Below are 21,769 nucleotides of genomic sequence, written 5' to 3' on the forward strand. Positions count from 1 at the left end.
ATGCAGAACGGTTGGCCCCGTCCAGATCGGTAATTGAATGATGTAGTGTAATTGCTGCAGCCATAAGATTAGCATTTCCGCTGATTACTACGAAATTACTGTTTCTCTGAGCTATGTTTATAAGCATGTAGTCACTAGACATAGGTGTGTGTTATCCAAACTCTTACAGTAGGTGTCATATCGTGTACTGTATTCTCTGAGCTGTTACAAAAGATCGAGGACGAACTCTCGGCCAACTTGCCCGAACTGCACTTGAATATTATCCGGTACTTCGATACCGCAGATTATGCAGCAAATTGAAACCTCGCCGAAGGACTACTTTAGTGTTAGTACCTGTATCTGGTATTGAACGACCGGTCGCTTGAAAATAATCGTGATGTATTATACGCACAGTCCCATAATATTGCAGTATACCCCGGCATGTCAATGTGCTTAGGGGACATACTACAACAGTATTACTAGACGAACCATCATGCGTACCCTGCTAACAGTACTACTGAAAGACGCTACATACACTCTTCTATGTGATACAATAGTCAATACTCATATAATAGATGCTGGAAAGGATTTGCTTATACCGTACTAGTGTGGTACACTTGAGCACAGGAGAGATGTCCTAATTGGGAAATATGTAAATAAGTTAATTCCTCCCAGTGCGAAAAAGCCCACCGCCATATTTAAGTCGGGTGACGACTGGACAAAGCATTGCAAACCACTGACAATTATTATATCTAGAGGCGGCATATTGATATATTTGCTTACAAAATGAGCCAGCAGCAATCTAAGAGGATCCTTATTACAAACTACATCCCTCCGCGAAAGCTGGAGGTAAAGGAGTCTGACGTGTATCCCGCCCAACCTCAGCAGTCGACTCGAAGACCCCAGCTCGAAGATGAGATCCAGGCCAAGCTCCTCAGTGTCGGCATGAGGGCCCGAAAGGCCGTTAGCGAGGGCTACAAGTTCCGGTCGAACAACTTCCCGGCATACGAAGGTTCCATGGGCCCGCTGAGCGTGGTGTCCTTCAGCCAGGACCCTACCCCTGCCGGCAAGTACAACACTGAGCCGCGGCAGAGAATCAACAAGAGATCTCGGAGCGAATTCGACGAAGACAATGCCGAGGACCTTGGCGGAGACACCGACGATGAGTCCGAGACCATTGTCACCAAGGAGAAGGTAGCTTTCTTTGTTCCTAAGAACCATGCCATTACCATGAGAGAACAGGGCGGCTTTGAGAACGCCGATTTTCTGATGCCGAAGTCGTCCATGCAGTAGCAAAAACACTCTGGCATGATTCTATTTATTTATTTGTTCACATCGATTACATTGATTGATTGATACCCGTGGGTGTACGCATATATGATTAATGGAGATACATTATTTGGTATACAATATGGCGCTGGTATTACAGGGCAGAGCCGTTACTTATATGATATGATGCTTGATAGAAAAGCCAATTGGAGACCATTGTGTCTGCAAGTGTTTGTATATAGAAGAGAGAGTCTATGTTAAGGAGTGAGGAGCGTTTATCGACAGTCTAGCGGTTCAACTGTTATAAACCACAAACCTCAAAGGTGCTAAAAATATTACTGGTGGTACTGTACAGTAATACTGTGTATTGCGGCGGGTTTCCCGGGTGTAACTGGCAAGGTTCAATGGATGTTCTATAGTATTGGGTATAAAAGCAATAATGTAAGTTTCTCGTTACGTCCCTCTGGACCTTGTAGGTGGTACACCATTAAGGACGTAAGGATATAATAACCATGTCGTTGATATTTCCCTGTCGATGGTAAAATACCTTAGTGGAGGGAGCAGTTACCGGTTTTTTATTATGTGCATTCACTCGTAGCCAAATTACAGATACATGGCGATAGGCAACTCAGCATGCTTTTCTCGGGTATTCCTATACGAGCTACGCCGTGCGACAAGCTTGTCCTATAGCATGAGGCACCTACGTATTATTATTTGTTAACAATTGGAAAAGCACAGCTGAACCATGTGAAATGCGTATTTACATTACAGATGCATAGCGATAGGCAATTCAGTATGCTTTTCTCGGGTATCCCTATACGAGCTACGCCGTGCGACAAGCTTGTTCTATAGCAAGAGGCACCTACGTATTATTAATTGTTAGCAATTGGAAGAGCACAGTTGAACCATGTGAAATGCGTGAAGCGCTGATTTGCAATTAACAAATTCAATCCCTTTAAATGCAGCCTGACATACAGCATTTTTGCTGCTACCTTTACGTCTTTAGGGAGTCTAACTGGGTTATACTGTACATGTAGGATAAATATCGGTACATGTAATTAACTATTGTGGGCATCTGGCTGTAAGCCGCTACCATGTCTCACTTCCACCCAGCCTTCCGACAGTCTCAACGAAATGATGACACCAAAACCATTCTACATCAAACCCACTGGGACACGTACTCGTACAGTGCGGTATGTATTACTGAGGGCTGAACGAATGAATGCATTTTCTATTACGTAGTTGAAATCCCACGGCCAATAAAGTAATACGGCCCACAATTCTGCGGCCGCCGAAAACGGTCAAACGCCCCGTCTCATAAGGCATTCCATTACCCAGACCGGCAGCCAATCTACTAACATTATAGTCGTAGTATTCTACGTACACACCAGCGGACGCTGCCGAAGGGGTGAATCAGTCCGAAATGTATGGAACACCGACGAACATTACTAAGAGGCTAACAGGTATACTGTTCTACCGGTCGGCCCGTTAGGGGTGTACGTCATCCGACCATCCCATCTTTGGCGGAAAAAAAAAGGGTGAGCGGGTTAATATCTCGCCAATCAATGTAACGGAATAATGCGTGAGGGGTTAGAAAAACAATCGAAGCAGGTTACATCCAACGCGTCAGCTGTCGGCGCACTTCAGCCCGGGCATAATTAATCCGTAGTAATAATCCGGACTGAAACACCAACAAAATCGCGGACCAGATCGCCATCGTGAACGACGAAGCTACAGTGGTCAATTGCCTGAATTTTGAGTAAATAATAGAACCAAATTAATTCCAAAATAATAAATACTATCTAATTTAGTTGCCGTCCTTCTTGGCAATGTAGACAAGAAGGTCAACAACTCGGGCAGAGTAGCCGTACTCGTTGTCGTACCAGGAAATGAGCTTGACAAAGTTGTCGTTCAAGGCGATACCAGCAGAGGCATCGAAGATAGAAGACTGGGTGTCGCCAATGAAGTCAGAAGAGACAACAGAGTCCTCGGTGTAGCCCAAAATGCCCTTAAGCGGGCCCTCAGAAGCCTTCTTGAGGGTGGCCTTGATGGTCTCGTAGGAAGCAGCCTTCTCGAGTCGGCAGGTAAGGTCAACGACGGAAACGTCGGCGGTTGGGACTCGGATGGACATACCAGTGAGCTTGCCGTTGAGGTCTGGAATGACCTTGCCAACAGCCTTGGCAGCACCGGTGGAAGATGGAATCAAGTTCTGGGCGGCAGTTCGGCCACCTCGCCAGTCCTTGTGGGATGGACCGTCAACAGTCTTCTGGGTAGCAGTGTAAGAGTGGACGGTGGTCATGAGACCCTCGACAATGCCGAAGTTGTCGTGGATCACCTTGGCAAGTGGGGCCAAGCAGTTGGTGGTGCACGAAGCGTTGGAGAGAACAGTGACATCAGAGGTGTACTTGTCCTCGTTGACACCAACAACGAACATTGGAGCGTCCGCAGATGGGGCAGAGATGACAACCTTCTTGGCACCGCCCTTAAGGTGGAGACCAGCCTTCTCCTTGGTGGTGAAGACACCAGTGGACTCGACAACGTAGTCAGCACCGGCAGAGCCCCATGGAATGGCGGCCGGGTCCCTCTCCTGGAAGGTGGCAATCTTCTTTCCGTCAATGATAAGGTTAGAGCCCTCGGACTTGACCTCGCCCTTGTATCGACCGTGGGTGGAGTCGTACTTGAACATGTAGGCGGCGTACTCTGGGTCAATGAATGGATCGTTGATAGCGACAACCTCAACCGCTGGGTTGGCGAGGGCGTTTCGCAGAACAAGTCGGCCAATTCGACCGAAACCGTTAATACCAACCTTGACCATTTTTGTTTTTATATTTCAGGCTTTTCTCAATTGCGACTAGACAATTCAGTGAGGAGAGAGGGAAAGGAAGAAAACAGAATTCTCCGGGAGACTCGCGGGTCTTTTATAATTGGAATTTCAACCACCGCATTTCTCAGCGCCCTCGACCCAGAAAAAGAAAAAAAGTGGCCCAACTGCAACTCAAAAAGCAACCGTGCCTGGTCTTCCCCTCCAAGAGAATAACCCAACCAACAAAGAGACACACACACACGCTGAAAAAACCGCACCCAACCAATGTCGTACGTGCAGTAGGAGGCCCAAAAAAGCAGCCAGCCCGGTTTGCTCTAAGTTCAATTGCTATTCTCTTTTTTTTTTCGTCTTCATGAAAAGGGCTGTATACATACCCTAGCTTGTGGAGAAAGTGGCAGCTTATACCGGGCCCCGTATATGCCTAGTTGGTTGGGTGCGTGTGTGTTACATCTGCTTCCGGCCCGGAATGGTCCCTTACACACAACAGGGACGACACACCCTATTCCGCTCCTCCCTCCAAAACGGAGATCCGGCGAGCGCCACGGTGACTGATTATGTGGCGGTGATGCCGGCAAATTTCATGCTTTTTTGCGTGTCTGAGTAGAAAATGGCTCTCTCGGACAACTCAATTCCATGGCGAAATCAGGAGACTTTGCCTTCCATTAGGCATTTGCCATTGCCATCGTTGAAATGTTTTGATTTGTTTTGACTACGTGGTCTGTTGTTATCGTCCGGTTACAATTCGTGCCGCCCGAGTATTTACCGCGCGGTCACGAATAATAGTCGGTCGGGCTGCGAGGCGACGACACCCATGGACAGGTACTAAATTACGGGTGTATGGCAAATTATATATACGTATCGTAGCAGCACAGTGCATTGTAGCGGCAATTTCCCATTGATTGCGGTAAATGACCTTCTCGAGACAGTAATGCATCCGTACTGGCTGGAGATTATCAAAATCCAGACGCGCAACAGGACATCATACACACATAGTACTCACCTTTATTAAGCTCTCGGGGCTCTCTATCTCCACTTCCGATTTGTCGTTAAGCTGTTGTTATGACTACCGGTATAATGGTTGACCGATTGATCATTGTTGACTGCCAGCAAGGTTGGGAGCATCCAACATGGTTGAAACCACGTTTATGATTGCAATGGAGATAGTGTAACGACTGCAATAGTTGAGATCTTGTACGGCTGCAATAGTTGGGGCCTGTTCTTGTACGGCTGCAATGGTTAAGATCTTATACAGCTGCAATGGTTGAGATCTTGTGCGGCTGCAATGGTTGTGTATGGTGGTACGAATCATGTAAATCTTGTAGGTATCATCAGTAGCACCATACTGGTAATCATGTTTTAGAGAATAAAGAAGAGGGAATCGAAAAGCGGTATTGTAGACGTTGCATCGAGTAAGTGTAGAATTAATAAAGCGTAGCGATTTTAGAGGAGGAGCACGCCGGCGGCGACAGTAGCCAGGAAGGTCTGACCAACGAAGGTGATCTTGTTGGCATTGTTGCTCTGTTCAACGCCGTTTGGAAGGCCCGAGCCTGAGCCTGAGCCTGAACCAGAATTGGGACCAGGAACAGAGCTAGAGCTATAGCGAGAGCCTTTGTGCTAACCACGCTGATAGCTGGGACAGTGAACAGGACCGTAAACACGGCCGGTTTCCTCACACTCGCACGTTGGTGTGGGCAAGTCTCCGCGCACTCCTCGCTGATTGAGGTTTGCTTGGGTCCATGATGTTCCTCGCATTCCTCGCAGTATGGGGCTGGCTTGAGCCAATCACACTCCTCGCAAATTGAAGTTTCCCAGGGGCCGTGGTGTCACATTCCTCGCAGTATGGGGTCTCGCCGCAGTAGGTGATAGTGGAGACGAATATGCTGCCATGGTGAGTGATGGTGAATTACACTCGTAGAGAGAGATAGTGCTGGTAAATTCGGGGCTGGGGGTGGTGGAAGATGAAGAAGAGACAGGGGAATTAGAGGCTAGTGGTGGATATGCCAGAAGACGAGGCTGGGGCGGAAAAAGAGGATGATCCAGTAGAAGAAGACGAGCTATTGACACAGCAAAAGAAAACCCAAATCTATGAACAATTGACGCAAGAGAATCGAATCTAGAGATCCAACTGACACAGCTTACCAAGAAACAACAAGGTAATAAATAGAGTAAACGATGGTAATTATGAGATCAAGCGAGTGTATATGATGAAAAAAGGAGTGCACAGGCAAGTCAGTAATCATCAATTTGAAAAAGGCCCTGGGTAATTCTTTTCCATCTTGTTCTTTATCATCCATACTTATATACTTTCCTTCATTTGAGATCTGTCAATGTTAGGGGCATGTCACTTTCCGGACCATCACAGCAATTGCACTTCGATCCATTCTTCAGGTACGGCCTATGTGATACCGCCAAATGCCGTAACGAAGGGGAAGGGAGGTATAGAACCCCTTGAACTTCAAAATCCAGGAATACCGCGATACATGAAATATGATCAATCAGAGAAGTGAAAGGAAAATGAATATGACTACGTGGTATGTGGTACTCCTGGCCATCGCCATATGTCATATCGCCGTCATTCATCAAGCCAATCCGTCATCTGATGAAACACCTGCTAGCCGCATGTGATGCGGCGCCATAACCCCTACAGTAGTAGCACACTTATTGATCGGAAACACCGATTTACCACACAATCTGGGGAATATAGCAGAACACATTATGCGCCAGGATTGAGACATAGAAATCTAGGTACTATTACCGGTACCGGTAGTACAACGTACCTCGCACAAAAGGCTCCTGCGATGATATATATACTGCGGTAGAGAACCCAAAAAATTTTTAAAAAGTCCAACATTCCTCGGTGGCCTCTCCCATTGTGGTGGTCGTTAATGAAGTATGGCTGGGCGGGCATGGCCGTGGGTGGGGAATGAGTGGGCGCTATTTCACATTTTCGGGCGGGAGTGGGAGCCCTTAGAGTACCCACCGCTCTCCTCTTCCACCCCTCCCCCCTTACCCCGACCAGGCGTTGCGCATGTAATCGAGTTCCAGAGCTTGGGAAACGAATCATTGAAGCTGCTTGTTGTTTGTAGCTCTCAAGGAGTCCAGATTGCTGCTTCTTATCCGTCGATCCACCAAAAATACTGCTCCCATTGGCAGAGTCCCCCCGAAGGCCGGAGGATAACTTAATTAAGCGCACCAAAACACGGCCTACCCAACTGCGCTCTTCGGTGTCACTCCGTGTCACCGCGCTTATTCGGTGGTGTCACAGCGCACTACAGGAACCATCCACCACCCTCTGGTAGGCCCTTGCCCTCTCTCCCACAACCACCCATCCACCCACCCCGGTACTATCGGCTTCCCACGCTCGAACCGTCAAAAAGAGTGGACAAAGAGTGGAGGCTCAATAGGAAAAGGATGCCGAGTATACCTACGGAAGCTACGCTGGACCCGTGCCATGGCCCCCAGGCGTCGGCGATATATTTCAAACTGTCGCCGGACTCGATCGCTGCCATCCTCGCTGCGGGAGGGAAGGGCATCAAGCTGGCATTCGGCGAGCGCCTCGAGCTCGAGATAGGCGCGAGCCGGTTCCCGACAACGTCCATTGAGGAGGCGTCCCACGTCGATGTCTACCGAGGCTCGGGCAAGCGATATGCCAACGTTGGGCGGGTCACGCACCGGCTCACGGTGCAGCGGCCGTCGCAAATGACGGCGGCCCAGCTCAAGACGCAAAACAAGTCGCTCCAGCGGCAGAAGGACGCGAAGAAGGCGGTTCTGCTCAACGAGAACGAGTCCAAGGCCGCCGCGGAGAAGACGACCAGGCTCAAGCAGCGGTCAGCCCAGACGCCGCCGCTCACGGGCGGCCACCACAGCCACGCGCGGGCAACCTCGGACATCAAGTCGCTGCCCAACTCTCCGCTACTGGGGAACCGCAGTCCTAAGCCACGAGCGACGCTGCCGCTACACAAGCCGCTGGCGTCGCTCTCGCTGACGGCCGGGCCCATTCGCGCGCTGCATCTGTTGGCACTGGGGCCCAACACGGTCCCGACGGTCGCGGCCCGCACCAACCTCAGCCAGGGCGACATTGAGGCCATCTTCGCCGAGTACGCCACGAAGCGTCCCGACGGCAAGTGGGTCGTCGCAGACTCGACCTACAAGGACCTCCGTGTGTGGGACTGGAAGTACTACACGTCGAGCGAGCGCCAGCAGGTCATCCGCGACTCGCGAGCGGCCTTTGACCGGCTCAAGTACCCGGCCGATCATCCAGCACGGCTCAACCTGGACAATGCTCCGGCGAAGTCGCGAAGTCGCCCCACTGGGTCTGTGTCGCCGACCGCCACTACCTCTCCTACTACTACCACCAAACCTGCATCTACTACTACTACTACTACTACTACCACTTCTTCTTCTTCTTCTTCTTCTTCTATCACTACTGCAGCCTCAAATACGGCTGCATCGCATAATTCTACTACTAACTACTCGACTCTGAGCGGAGCCGCAGCAAGCGAGCACACTACACCGCGCTCTCTGGCTACCCCAGGCTCATCATCCTCTTCATCATCACTCAAGCGGCCCAATGGCGGAACCACGACAAAGCCGCCCTCCAAGAGACCTCGAACGGAGGAGGAATCGGGCAATGGCCCTGCTGCGACGACATCTGGCGCTAAACGGAGTACTCCAGCTGCCTCGTCGTCCGCGCAATCCACCAAACGCCCGTCCTCTGTCGACCAGGATCTCTTTGAGTTGGCACAGCGATTCCGCAAAACCTACAGCGAGTACGCCCGCTTGTATCAGCATCTGTCTGCAGAGCAGAAAAACCGCAAAACCAAAGCTGCCGAGGTGCAGCGTTTACTGACCATGCATCGTGAGCTCGAGTCGTGGAAGAAAAAAATCTGGGATATGACCCCAAGTAGGTGATCCACCTCGTTTGTTTTCTCGCATTCATTATTATTGATTAGCATCTGGTATATACATATACATCTTCCGTTATCAGTGTTGCAGCGGTAATTGTTGAATAAATTATAGTATGGCCACATTTATACGCTCACTTACTCACTCACCCACTTACTCACTCACCCACTTACTCACTCACCCACTCACTCACTCAGTGTTGTCTATTTTTCAATTGCAATAGCATTAACGTTACCGGTACCGTGTATCATACCGGTAGTGGAGCATACGGGTAACTAGTTACGGTAGTTGAAAAAAAAAAAGACATACGAATAAAGCCATGCCCCCTCAAACGATTCATACAATTAGGGAAGTCCTCTTTTTCAACTGCATTTAGAGCCTGATAATATCCTGGACAGAGGATGATACAATTGATAAAGAACGAGCTTTTTCAGTGTCACAATGGCTCTTTTGTCCTAATTATTATCACTTATATTATGTTACCCTGCAAAGAATAATTTTGGACTTTTTATCTTCTTTTTTTATATACTACTGGTACTAGGATTTAGTTCTTCACGACTATTATGAAGTACCGGTACATGCCGTTAATTTACTATTATCGTTTAACAAGTTATCGAAACTCGAGTCTTGAAATAACTCAAAGGCAGCAAATTGAAAACATAAAAAATTCTATACATATACCGTACAATAATATATAACCAGTCAGCTTATGGTCTGGATGAATTATGTATTCTTAATAATAGCATCAACGTCCTTCTTGTCCATAAGATCATCAAGCGGAGACGTGTTAGTCTGGACCAAAAGCGTCCTCGGCCCGGAAAACTCCATAACAATCTGATCCCGAGCGCGGAAGAGGTACTTTGCCAGCCACTTGGACGTGGCATCTATTAGCGGAATGATCCTCTTACCAACAACAGTGCTCTCTATGCCATACGGTAGTGCCAGCTTTGGCAACGCATATTGAGTAATCTTCCTTCGTCTGAAAGTGAAACCGAGCATAGACTCCGAAGAGTCCACCACGGTGTATGCAATGAGGTTCCTAGGGTTGACCTGGAGAGTTTCGCCGTCTTGCAGCTCAATCTGATACACCTGGCCCGATCCCACAAGGGCTACCTGGGAAGGTCCCGACTTGTATTCGAGCTGAACAGCGCCGGAACTGCTCCACAAGGTAGACTCTGGGGCCGCACCGAAATGGATTGGTTGGGTCCAGCCCAGCAATGCCTTTCGCTGGGTGACGATCCAATTGTACTCCTTTGACACGGGGACAATAGCGTAGGACGCATCAGCGGCCTGTGTGCCAATAAGCAGCGTCGTCGGGCTCGTAGTAGTAACTCGCTGGTATGCGACTGGAATCGATCTCGCCAATTCGGTTAGTCCTCCATCGGTACTAAGAGTAGATTGGATGCCGGTAGCGGAGTTGACACCCAAAATCGTGCCCCGTCTAGTGTGAATAGCTGAAGATGCCGGAATTGACGCATGGATCATCGATGGGCCAATGATTTGTAGCCGTGGAACTGTTCTGGGTTAGATCTTGGTTGGTCAAAGCAATATATAGCCGACTTACCATCGGCGAATGGACCACTGCCGTTGATTTTCGGAGTATCAGTGACCCTATCTCGCAGGTCGGCAACAGAACTGTTCACTGAGCTGTACAGCCTGCGCGAAACTTGCGCTATTTCCCGTCGAGCCACCGCCATAGTCTATGCAAGCCGCCGTTCTTCGCGCTTTTTTTCAAAGTGTGGATGGTGATGGGTTGGTGATGCGCGCGACAGCCGACCATCTTCACGGATCGCCATCACACTACCGTTCGGTACTAGTTCACCGCACATAGGAATACAATAGCACCGGCATTTCAAGTGATTTGCGTTACTATTCACCTAATAAGCTTTTGATACGTACCAACTACGCTACTTGCATGCGACAATTAATCAATTGCGTTCTTCAGGAGACTATTTGGTTCGCTATGAGACCTTAGCGGGCAAGACTGCCATTACCGGTACCTGAATATTTAATATTTCACACAACAGTTACCGGTATATTTCATTTATTGTTATTTATTGTTATTTGTTGTTATTTATAAATGATAGTTCATTTCCATTTATAATAAATATGATATCATTCTACATGTACCGGTAACAGGTTAAATACCGGTATATTACCGGTATCGTTAGCTGGCACAGTATTCTTATCAGTATCATGACGAATGCGCTTATCGTTTAACAGATGAAAAATAATATATCAATTATAATTGTTATTGTTAAATTCAGTTGGTATGTTGCAGCTAATAATGCACTCAATGTAGCTATGGTAAAAAATACCTTTCATTCTTTGAGCGGAAGCATATACCGGTATACAGCTGGGTACCGAACAGACGAAATCTCCGAATTGCGACAAAGGTAAATGGCCAAAACAACTTACCTCGGACAATCCAGAACCAATTTGAAAATGCAGACAAATTCGCTGCTGCCAGGAAGTCTAATTTCCTTCCAGATCGAAACTACGTACAACCCTCGGCCTAGTGTAGGAGAATACCCCCCCCCCAGCTATTGTGCTCACCACATTCCAGGTAACAAATAACTATTTCCGCTCACCAGGAGTACTTCTTGCACCGCATCGTCATTTTAGTTTACTATTATTGTTTGCAGAGATGAAGCATAAAAAATCAGTCTTGTTAGCAACTATACTTGGGGAGGAAGAATGACGGATTACACATTAATCATTATGTTATATTAATGCAGAATTGAAAGAAAATAAAAAAAAGGTTGGTAGTTACAAGCGCTTCCCAGGTACAAGGGCAAAGATGATGACGAATATTGCTGCTGCCAGAGTTATTACGCCGAGGACGTAGCAGGACCGCTTTACGAGCAATTGGCGCACATAAGGTTCTTTAATGCGTACGATCGAGTTCGAGAGCGCCTCGCTGTACCCCATAATGGCCATCAGAGGGTCGAGGTTGTACAGCGACGAGAAAATACCATAGGATCCGAATGCAAAAGGGAGGATAAGCCATAGCCGGGTGGACTTGGGCGACCAATCGAGGAAGATAAGAATGAAGCCAACCCAGAATGCAGCAAACAGCGAGAGAAGACCGACAATCATGCGAATGAGCGAGCCGAGCGGCGTGATGTTGCCGAGCGCCTTGGATGCAAGGAAAGCCGGGAACGCCTCGCGCTCCATGGCTTGGAAGACGTACTCACGGGCCTCGTCAAACACCTCAGGGTCATCTCGGCCCTCGACCTCAATGGCATGCCGCACACTCTTCATGATTCGAGGAGGCAGGACGATCTCCCGCTCTGCGCCGGTGATGAAGTAGGTTACGAGAATTCGGTGCGACGACTGGCGAATGTCCTGGCGCGTAACGTAACTCGAACCGTCCTCAATGTCGCCCTGTCGCCGCGGGAACAGCCGCTCAATTGCCTCAGCGTTGAACGAAACAGGATTCCGTGGTGCTCCCGGAACGTTATTGTTGTTGTTGTTGCTGTTGTTGTTATTGTTATTGTTGGAGTTGCTCTGCGTCGCCTGGGCCGAATAGAACGACCGGTCGTCGACCGAGTCCCTGACTTCGGCGCCAGTGAACCCAGACGACGGTCCAGCGGCGATCGGGGTTCGGTCCTTCTCATCGTAGACGGCCTCCTCGCCGCCGAAACCCTCGCGCTCGCTCCTGGCGGTATTTGCATTGACGCGGGAGATGAAATTGTCGTTGCGCGACGTCGGCTTGTGCATATTGGCAATGTCGTGTTCGCGGGCGTTCATGGCGTCGAGCAGCGCCGACAGGCGGTAGAGCGTCTCGGCGTTGTTCTGGCCTGTGTCCTCGCCCCTCAGAAACGCGCTCAGCCGGTGCGAATCCGTGTCGTTGAGGCCGCCCTCCTGGATGAGCGTGTCGAGGAGCACCGACGAGGTCCGGCTCGAGCTGTTCTCCCGCTCCGAGTTAGCCAGGATCGACTGGCGCAGGCCTCGCACGTAGTGCCGGCACAGCGATAAGTGTTGGACGACATCGAGCCAAAAGTCGAGGTAGTCCACGCCGCGGTACTGCTCGCGCATAAACACATAAAATGACCACAGGTCAACGGGCGCCTGGGTCCTCCGGTTGAGGACCTCAAAAAGGGTCGGCAGCCTCTGCCTGGCCTTGCCATTCAGCGACGGCATTTTTTTAATAAATATTTAACTGAATTCACGTCCAAAAAAAAAAAAAAAGAATTCAGGGGGTATTTGCGACAGTCCAGCTCTCACAAAAGTACCCGGATACGAGGTATATAAAAAAAAGAATGACCTAAGGTTGGTAGGAGTGTGTAAACAGTGAAGGACCCGCCCAATGGTTGGTGGCTAGTCCCGGTGGCTTGCTCTACGAGGGAATAAAAAGAGCTTTAGTCGAGGGGGAAAATGGTCAAATTGCGCGATTGAATGAAAACCGGGTGGTGGTGAAGAAGAGGCTGGGCTGCTGCTGCCTCACCCTCGCGCCCAGCCCCTAAGTTCTTCGCGCGCGCGCACGCGTTGGGTTGTACTTGAAACGCGCGGCGCGGCTGGTTGAGCCTGTATATGCTGCATTAACGCTAATATATTCACTAAATATACGCTAAACGAGAGTTATACCGTATATATATATATTTTTACCAACCTGATAGTAGCGGTGAGACTTATAGTTTGGGGGAATATATGTAGATATGTTCAATGAAATTGATTAAGGTGGTTAACGGAATTCAGGTCTACCCACATGGTGCAGGTACAGTACATATAACTGCTGCAGTCTTGTTTGATGTTGACAACTGTACACTACAGTAAGTGGTACAGTACACTGTACTGTGTGTGTACCAGTACTGCAATGCTATGGTATTAGTGTAGTACAAGTAGTAGGTGTGATTCCGTTACCCATCGCCTAGCAAATAACATGTCCCAGGGGTAGGGGAAAGGAGGTAGTGTACTAGCAATTATATACACATCCAATTCGTAGTAGTAGCCTAGTCGATCCACATGATCACGATCTATTGCTGTCTTCACGATCTCTACGCCTTACGGTACGGTACGCCTGTGGCCGGCCAGTCAGCCCATTGCTGTTGGTGGATGGCCGGTGATTCACCCCATCGTGGGTGCCTGCGCACGCAGCGTGGTGTTTGGATTGTTTTTGTTTCGGCCCAACACCCCCTTGGATCGCGACGCGCCGCACGACGCGTCTCTTGCCACGCGTGTCTCCCCTCTGTCGCGGGCTTCCTGCCGCTAAGCGACACACGTTTGTGACCTGACGTTTTTATGTATGTTTCGGCAAAGAATTTTTACTTTTCATTTAGCCTACACCTACCGCTCACTTGTGGTTAGAGTTTTGGCCCACTAACCATCCATTCTAACCTAGTTATACATCATAACCGTCCAGCCAGATAGGGTGGAAAAGTGGGATGAAGTCATTTGGTGATGGTCGGCTCCTTCCTGTCTTCCATGCATACGCATGCCCCTTCCCCCTTTCTGCATGCTTATCTTTTTTACCGAATACATACAGTGTATTGTTGGCTATGTACTGCATCTGGGACACCTACCGGCCGCTGCACCATCGCAGGAGGTCTTAGTTCACCCTACATTCCACCGGCCGGACGAAGATGTTTCTGTGGAGAGTAAAGTGCGGAAGGAGAACCAAAAAAGAAGCACAGGAGGGTTATAGCGTGAGTTGCCCTAAATTTTTAAGGCCAGACCTCCTTGATTGGCGCTCAGCCTACTGTTCGTAGCCAAGGCGAGCCCACACATCATCATGCGGTGCGACACGCCCGTACTCCGATTGAAGAAAAGAAATTGGGCTTCGACTCAATTGAATTGATTCATGAAAAAAAAGTTTCTGAGTTCACGTCTCCCGGGAGTAGTGGGAACCTGCCACGTTAAACTCTCCACGGGATCTCCTGCCCCCATCTGCAACCATACGTACGAAGGGAGAGAGCAAAGAGTGAGAGAGAGATAGAAAGGTGCGGGATCTCAGATGCACCCCGACTACCTCACGCTTATTCTCGGCGTGTGGTAATAACGCAGGATAGAGAGGATGATCTCACTCATTAGTGGATCTAAGCTCGGAATACGTCTGGCGCAGCGACCCGCCAACGCTACTCAAAGCTCCGGTAACCTGCTTACCCCTTCGCTTCGAGTGACAGCTTTTCTTAGCAGTCGCCTTGCCTCCTTGGATATCACAAGTAATTATATTATTCCTAAAACAGTGAAAGTGATCCTCTCTTTGCTACCTCTCACACTTGCTGTACGGCCAATGCTACGCGTGCGTATTTTATTTTTATATAGCACACTCTAGCCTCCGGACTTTGGAGAATGTGTATAATAATAATTCATTTCCCTGATTTTTTCCCTTTTCTCAATTTTTTTACCCAAGTCATATCTGTCAAATTAATTCGACCTCGTATACAATTATACCATTGAGCCAGTCTTTGCTCGTCCATTCATTTAACGCGCCTCTCCAACTCACTTCTTTCTTTTAATTTTTAGAGAGCGTGAACTAATTGTATGCCCTTCGTTCATTCAAACTGTAAGCCTTATTCAATTGTAATACAGCTTTCTGATACTAACAAACTAAAACGTAGGACACCTCTTAACGACCTTCTTTTTAATTGACTTGTAATACTAACCCTGCTGCGAATTAAGATACCAATATGTCTTCGGTTGCTCCACTAACTCCCCTAAACCAGAACGTGAAACAGCAAGAGCGCCGTCACATCTCGCCTAAGAATTCGTTTGCGCCAAAAATCCCACCCGGCAATGGCCCTGGAGACGCTTCCTTCCATGTAATGCAATCGGCTTCTCAGCAACAGCTTCGCCATGCCCCGCTGTCGACCACCTCCTCGTACACAACCTCTTCCGCGACCTCACATAGTAATAATGCGCACTCGCTACTGCCGTCAGCGTTTGAATTGACCCCACCTGACTCTCAACTGCGGAAGAGGACCGTGGACGGGACGCTCAAGTACGTGCCAGCTACTCCAGTCAACGCCTCGTACCCGGTCCCCAAACAGAACTACCCACCACCTCCGCAGTTTGTCACTCCTCTGTCGACGGTGCCAGGGCAGCGCGTGGTATCTGCTCCATCGGCCCTTGCCTCGGTAGGATCCATCCAGATGCAGAAGTCCAACTCCACGCCTCGGGACCAGATCAAGTCCAACGACGATCAGGCCCCTGACACGTTTAAACACATTAGAAACGCCCCGATTTCCGATTATGCCGCTTATTCGGGCTATCTTTCACGCCAGAAGAAGGAGGGCGGCGACGATTCGGGGTCCGTGTGGAGCAAAGATGTTGAGGAGGCATTCATGGAGGCCTTGAGGAAGATTCCTCGCGTCGGTCGGCGTAAGATTACCATCTATGGCCGTCCTTGTGGCAGAAACGAGCTCATCTCGGATTACATCTACCAGAAGACTGGGAAAACACGAACCAGGAAGCAGGTGTCGAGCCATATCCAGGTACTCAAGCACCTGCTCAAGTCCGACCCAGAGTTTATGTCGCTTGTAGCGGACACTTCTCCTAACCAGCAGGCCACCAAAGTCGCCGTCGTGTCTCCAATCTTTTCTAAAAACTCTGCCGGCGCTCGAGAGCAAGAGGCGAAGCGACAGCGGTCGGGCGGCTCAACTGATATGTTCTTTGCCTCTCCGCAGCCAAAGAACCCAGTGAACGCTTCGCTCATGCTAAACAACTCGGGTCGAATGTCCGCTCATCCCTACTCCCTGGGCCACCATGTGCTTCCGCCACGAAGCGCTTCGACCATCCCCCACCCCATTTCGGGGTCTTCGAACAGTGCTAATGATGTTGGCTGCGGCTACTGGCCAGTTAACTTCTGCATGTGGCAACAGACCGCCGGCGCTCGAAACGTGTTTACACAGCTCATCAGACCGCAGCTAGAGACTCCATTGAAGCCCAAGAGCTTCAGCAACATCTCGGGACGGTTCCCAGCTATTGCCGAGCACATCCAGGCGGGACGCATCAAATGTCCACTCATCTACGGCAAAGTGAGGCTCGATGTAAGCACCTCAGGTGCTGCTGTCATCAGCGGTGGTGTCCTTGACGAATTCCGCACTGAGCTTCAGTTCACGGCCCCACTCAAGCTAGCCGATACCAATGGCTCTCCACTGGTCAAGAAGCAGGCGCCCTCTCACCGGTGGGAAGTTATCACTACCGTTGAGACGCTGGGCCGCCAGGTGCTCAAGCTTGTGGAGCCGGTTGCTTCACAGCAGAACCTTGTTCTGAGGAGCGAGAAGCTCAGCATCCCTTTTGCATCCGATTTTTGGGCGGCGTTCATTGCTGGGTTCAACCGTCCAGGCTGCAACACTGAGGACCAAGCCGAGACGGCCATCTCGGCCATCACTGTCGTCCAGAAGCTCTATCGAGTCCCGTCCGACTTCCATGGCCCTCTAGACGAGGCGGAGCTCGAACAGCTCAACGCCGTTATCATATACGAGTTTGAGAAGGCTCCGGACGGGTTCTCGGCGCGGTCTGTGTTCAGGAAGCTCATTGTGCCAGAGACGACGTTGCATGCTCCAGTGCCCCAGCCGTCCTTCCACCACCACCAGCAGTCAGCAGCATCACAGTATGGAGACTCCTCGGAGGGGACAGTGGCTCTGCAGCAGCCACAGCCCCACCAGCCATCGACGCTGGCGTACCAGGACGATGTGTTTGTGTCTCCGTTGGCGCGACATCATTCGGTGCCGAACCACAACCTGGTCGAGGCGCCTGGGTTTGAAGAGCGATCGATGCCAATGTCGCGGTCGTTTTCGGTCGCCGGGTTTGGCTACAGCGACCTCGCCCACGAGTTCAATTCGCATACGACCTCTTCGAACTCCTCGCAGGGTGAGCTCCACAATTACGAAATGGATGGCCTGAACATGGCGCGATCCATTACCGCCTTTGAAGACCTCGGCGCCGATGCGTGGAGTGGGCCAACGACCACTGCCGCGCTGGCTGCCGCGACGGCGGCCAACAACAGCTTTGGCCACGAGGAGTGGTACCACGGGAGCAACCAACAGGATCTAATCAACTTTGAGTCGACGCGCCAGCACGCGAACCTAAATGTCGAAGTCACTGCTTTTGATCCATTTGACGACACTTCTTCCGCGCCGTTGAAGTCGGCGCCACCCGTATTTCGATCATTTGTAGACTCTTCGAGCGATTCCGACAAGAAGGACAATGCCGAATAGACGTTGTATATTATCTCGCATGTAATATTTATTTTTTGAACATACTAATGCAGCTACCTTTTCTCTATTCAACGTTCTTCTTGGGACCTCCGCTTCGAAGAACTACGGGGTTTTGGTGGACTGGCACGAGTCAATTGAAAGGGTAAGACCAAGTTCTCTATCTTCGTTCAGTGGTCTTCATAGGGAAGTAAGGTCGGTTAGTAGTTGAGCATCTGGCGGACATTAACGTTGATACGTTTCGAGGAAATCCAGTCGTTGTAATCCCAGCCTGGATTCTCACTCAGATAGGCCGGACAGGTATCAGCGAAAACCCTTCCGACGCCGTGGAAGGCTTTGCGAGATTCGCCGCCCATGATGATAACATCGCCTGATCGGAGCAGGACTTGCAGCGGCCTTTGGTTGCGGGATTTCCCACAGTAAAATATGCAGTCGCAGCCTATAGATACGGAGATTAGATCCGCATTGGATAGCTCGGCTACATCCTGATGCGGAGAAAGTATGTCGCCCGGCGAGTAGAAGTTGACAATGGCGGCCTCCGATTTGACGCCAAACAGGCCCTCGAGCAGATCGGCGAGCGGAGCCGGGAACTGCGGGAACCCGTCCGCTCCGGGCTCGAATGTAGGGTAGACCTTGGTGGTCCAATTGTATTGGCCACCCAGCGTGATCCAGCGCAGCTGCTTGGACCTGATTGCCTCGATCGACGTGCCTTTCTTGCCTGGCTCTTTGTGAGGCACCGTGATGTCGGCATCGCCGGCCGCTAGGGGGAAGAGCCGAAGCGGGCTCGGACGAATATAATGCAGATCGAGGTTGGAGAGGTGCTGGGGGTTCGGCACGTACTCTTCGACGATGGAGGATACCAGTTGGCGCTGGGCACAGGGAGGGAAGAACTGGGGCAGGATTCGGAGGCCCGGAAGCTCGTCAACGGTGACTACTACCGGCGGTCCATCTGCTACACCTGTACTGTCGCCTCCTGCAAACCTTGCAAAATATGCACTGGCATCAATTGGCAGGGTTGCTATTGCCGGCGTGTATTGGCTCGACGAGAACTGGTGTGGTTGAGCCGAATCAAGCACCTCCCGGCCCAGTTCGGTGCGCGGCAGGTGCCGGTGGAGTTTGTAAAGAGGCTTGAACTCGTCTGTCGTCGTCTGCTCCGGAAGAACAGCACTCGCGACCGTCATTTACATATATATTAATAAGTACAGATCCGAGAAAGCGTATCACTCCCTCCTCTCTCTCTCATCTGATAAAACTGAAATTTCACACATCATCACGTGACTAGTCAAAAACTTTTTGAATCAAATAGTCACGTGATTCCCCTCCACTATTGCTGGTAAAGGCGACGGCCTCAGCGGGGGAGGTCCGTATACAGAGCAGCGCGTGTTATCCCCCCTCCCCCCCCCCCCCCATTACACATGTCTCCCCGTTAGCCAGACATACGGAGATACCCAAGTCATCGGGTTGACTGATGTTCAGGTTGAGTTTGGTTCGGCGCGCCAATAAAAAAGAACGCATAATGTACAGTGTAGTTAGGCACGGCTTGAGTGACGCGCACAGCCTACGTATGTACGGCGCCCCTCCCCCCAGCCATAACGGCTTGCATGGCGCACACAACCCGCCTTGGGCGGGAGGAATGTTTAATCGACGGTCTGGGAGGGGCCGTATCCACTACTATAGGATAGACGAGATGCTAATCTTTTGGCTGATTTGTAAGTGGATGGGATACATTTGGTTAGTCATAGTTACGCCAGATCACTGAAGGGGAGGGGAATCTACATAGATGGGATGCACATGGCCTTGTAGCTGAGCTATTTGCGACGGAAGACGCTTGGCTCGCCGAGCGGTAACATCACTATAAAATGGAAAATGGAGGAGCACTCGAAGACTTGTCGCTTACCCGCAGGTCCGATGGCGGTGTAGCCTCTACGGCATCACTCAGTTCCCGACCAGTCGGTCAGCCAAAAGAGAGACATGTACGCAGAAGTGCGTCCGCAAATGCGCCCATGGTTTAGGGAGATGCGGTAAATTAAAGCCATTCGGCGCGAATGTATGGCGCTGAGGACGGGTCCGGATACACGCTTGAGCGCCGTGCAAGGCATCAGGTATCGCCTTGGATACATGCTGTAGCAAGGTAGGGCACACTCTATAAAAGAACTGAGCTGCATATGTATAAAAAAGACAATAGATCGCGAAATTTCATCGACTACACGAATTATTGATTTCTCTGGTGGTTGAACTTGGTGAATGAACTGGCTAGAGGAACCTCGCTCTACCAAAACACGATAAATTTTTCACGATAATCGCGACGACACTTATCGACCCGTACTCCCTGGGATTTCTAGGACAAAGTCAAAGATGTATTGATATGTCCACGCTATTCCCCTGTATAGACAAGTCGGACTTTGGGGGCGGTGCGGATGATAGCGACTCGCCGGGGCTAGACTCCACTTTTACTAGCGAAGACGAAGACGAGGAAGACGATTTAGATTCCTGCAACGACAATTGCAGTATACCACCAGGAGGGTCCTCTGCGAGCCCTTGCAATACCAAGAAAAAGCCCCGGCGTCGTCTGCGCCGGACACGGGAGTCCGTGTACGACGAACAAACCCTGTTTAACGAGAGCCGTGAGGAAAGCACCTTCCTCAGAGTAGAGGATAGCAATGCCCAGGAGTGCCGGACGAATTCGCGGTTCGAGACGATGGCCATCCACAACGGCCCCCACTGTCGCCGCTCGCTAAACGAGTTCAACCGCGACTCGAGCCCCACTGCCAAAACTACTACTACGACTGTATCGAGGACTGCCTCTGGCAAGCAAGACGCGTCTCCTACACCGTCGCTTTTTCCGCCGATAATGGCTGTCCAGTTCGACTTTGAAAGCGGCGGTATCCCGCTGCAGCCTGACTACTCGATTGACCCAGCAGAACTCGGCCAGTAATCTTTATTTATTCTTATTTATTTATTTTACCCTTTGTATTCCAAGCTCTCAGCTCACTTCAGTAGAACGTACCTGCTGAGATAATTGTAGATCTGGCAATTGTGCTAAAGAGACCACCGCGAAGCGGTGCCCCGGGGAGTTTGTGGGGCTGGCCCCTCAAGAGTCAGAGACCACCCAGTCTACCAAAGATGCTTGGGAAGGCGGCTCAGCTGGTCGCTCCTTGGATATTATACAGTAAATACGTTTCGCTCAGCGCCTTGAACGTCGATTCTAGAGCTGTCTCGGCAACCACGATAATGCAGCCTATAGGAAAGATAATGCGGCCTATAGGAATGGAGATTGGGTCTGCATTTTCGCGGGATACACCATGTGAGAGGATGCTGATGGGGATCGAATCCCGAGCCTTCATGTACAACCGCAAGAGTGACGACAGGTTAGTCACAATGACATACAATACATGACTACGCAAGATAATGCAATAGCGCCTCTGAGAGCCTCGGTAAGTCTTCGGAGTTTCTACCCTCCCCCTGGAAAGTCCTACTAAACAGAGTTCTTCATTGGGTATCAAATGTACTGTAGTCAAAGTATTCCTGTGAAGGGCCAGTTTATAAGGAATAAGACCCCTCGGAAACTTCACTCGCGACAAGTGGAGACAAGAAAAAGAGAGGTCAATAGAATTACTAGCATTATCATAAG

The 21,769-nt window shown here is 50.1% G+C and overlaps 8 protein-coding genes across 8 annotated transcripts; 4 read left to right on the top strand and 4 right to left on the bottom strand.

Annotated features, from left to right (window-relative positions):
• Positions 1 to 765: 765 nt before the first annotated feature.
• On the top strand, positions 766 to 1,272 carry DIF1 (Dif1p; the record flags this gene model as incomplete). Its single annotated transcript, XM_076685148.1, has 1 exon — positions 766 to 1,272. The coding sequence occupies one exon, from the start codon at positions 766 to 768 to the stop codon at positions 1,270 to 1,272; it is 507 nt and encodes a 168-aa protein (XP_076540543.1).
• Positions 1,273 to 3,055: 1,783 nt separating this feature from the next.
• Positions 3,056 to 4,063, bottom strand: TDH3 (type I glyceraldehyde-3-phosphate dehydrogenase; the record flags this gene model as incomplete). Its single annotated transcript, XM_076685149.1, has 1 exon — positions 3,056 to 4,063. The coding sequence occupies one exon, from the start codon at positions 4,061 to 4,063 to the stop codon at positions 3,056 to 3,058; it is 1,008 nt and encodes a 335-aa protein (XP_076540544.1).
• Positions 4,064 to 7,483: 3,420 nt separating this feature from the next.
• Positions 7,484 to 8,983, top strand: TRVA0_022S00408 (uncharacterized protein; the record flags this gene model as incomplete). The annotated part of the gene is made up of 1 exon (XM_076685150.1): positions 7,484 to 8,983. The coding sequence occupies one exon, from the start codon at positions 7,484 to 7,486 to the stop codon at positions 8,981 to 8,983; it is 1,500 nt and encodes a 499-aa protein (XP_076540545.1).
• A 717-nt stretch (positions 8,984 to 9,700) lies between these two features.
• Positions 9,701 to 10,674, bottom strand: TRVA0_022S00430 (AIM24 family protein; the record flags this gene model as incomplete). Its single annotated transcript, XM_076685151.1, has 2 exons — positions 9,701 to 10,491; positions 10,542 to 10,674. 2 exons carry the CDS (start codon positions 10,672 to 10,674, stop codon positions 9,701 to 9,703), a joined length of 924 nt encoding a protein of 307 aa, XP_076540546.1.
• A 1,072-nt stretch (positions 10,675 to 11,746) lies between these two features.
• On the bottom strand, positions 11,747 to 13,123 carry RAX1 (Rax1p; the record flags this gene model as incomplete). Its single annotated transcript, XM_076685152.1, has 1 exon — positions 11,747 to 13,123. One exon carries the CDS (start codon positions 13,121 to 13,123, stop codon positions 11,747 to 11,749), a length of 1,377 nt encoding a protein of 458 aa, XP_076540547.1.
• Positions 13,124 to 15,333: 2,210 nt separating this feature from the next.
• TEC1 (Tec1p) lies at positions 15,334 to 18,141 on the top strand (the record flags this gene model as incomplete). The annotated part of the gene is made up of 2 exons (XM_076685153.1): positions 15,334 to 15,485; positions 15,541 to 18,141. The coding sequence occupies exon 2, from the start codon at positions 15,610 to 15,612 to the stop codon at positions 18,139 to 18,141; it is 2,532 nt and encodes an 843-aa protein (XP_076540548.1). The 5' UTR covers positions 15,334 to 15,485; positions 15,541 to 15,609.
• Positions 18,142 to 18,338: 197 nt separating this feature from the next.
• Positions 18,339 to 19,319, bottom strand: TRVA0_022S00496 (alpha-ketoglutarate-dependent dioxygenase AlkB; the record flags this gene model as incomplete). The annotated part of the gene is made up of 1 exon (XM_076685154.1): positions 18,339 to 19,319. One exon carries the CDS (start codon positions 19,317 to 19,319, stop codon positions 18,339 to 18,341), a length of 981 nt encoding a protein of 326 aa, XP_076540549.1.
• Positions 19,320 to 20,503: 1,184 nt separating this feature from the next.
• Positions 20,504 to 21,073, top strand: TRVA0_022S00518 (uncharacterized protein; the record flags this gene model as incomplete). The annotated part of the gene is made up of 1 exon (XM_076685155.1): positions 20,504 to 21,073. One exon carries the CDS (start codon positions 20,504 to 20,506, stop codon positions 21,071 to 21,073), a length of 570 nt encoding a protein of 189 aa, XP_076540550.1.
• Positions 21,074 to 21,769: the final 696 nt, after the last annotated feature.

This window comes from Trichomonascus vanleenenianus, assembly GCF_965637985.1.
Source record: "Trichomonascus vanleenenianus strain CLIB 3782 genome assembly, contig: TRVA0_022S, whole genome shotgun sequence".
NCBI classification, from domain to species: Eukaryota; Fungi; Ascomycota; class Dipodascomycetes; order Dipodascales; family Trichomonascaceae; genus Blastobotrys; species Blastobotrys vanleenenianus.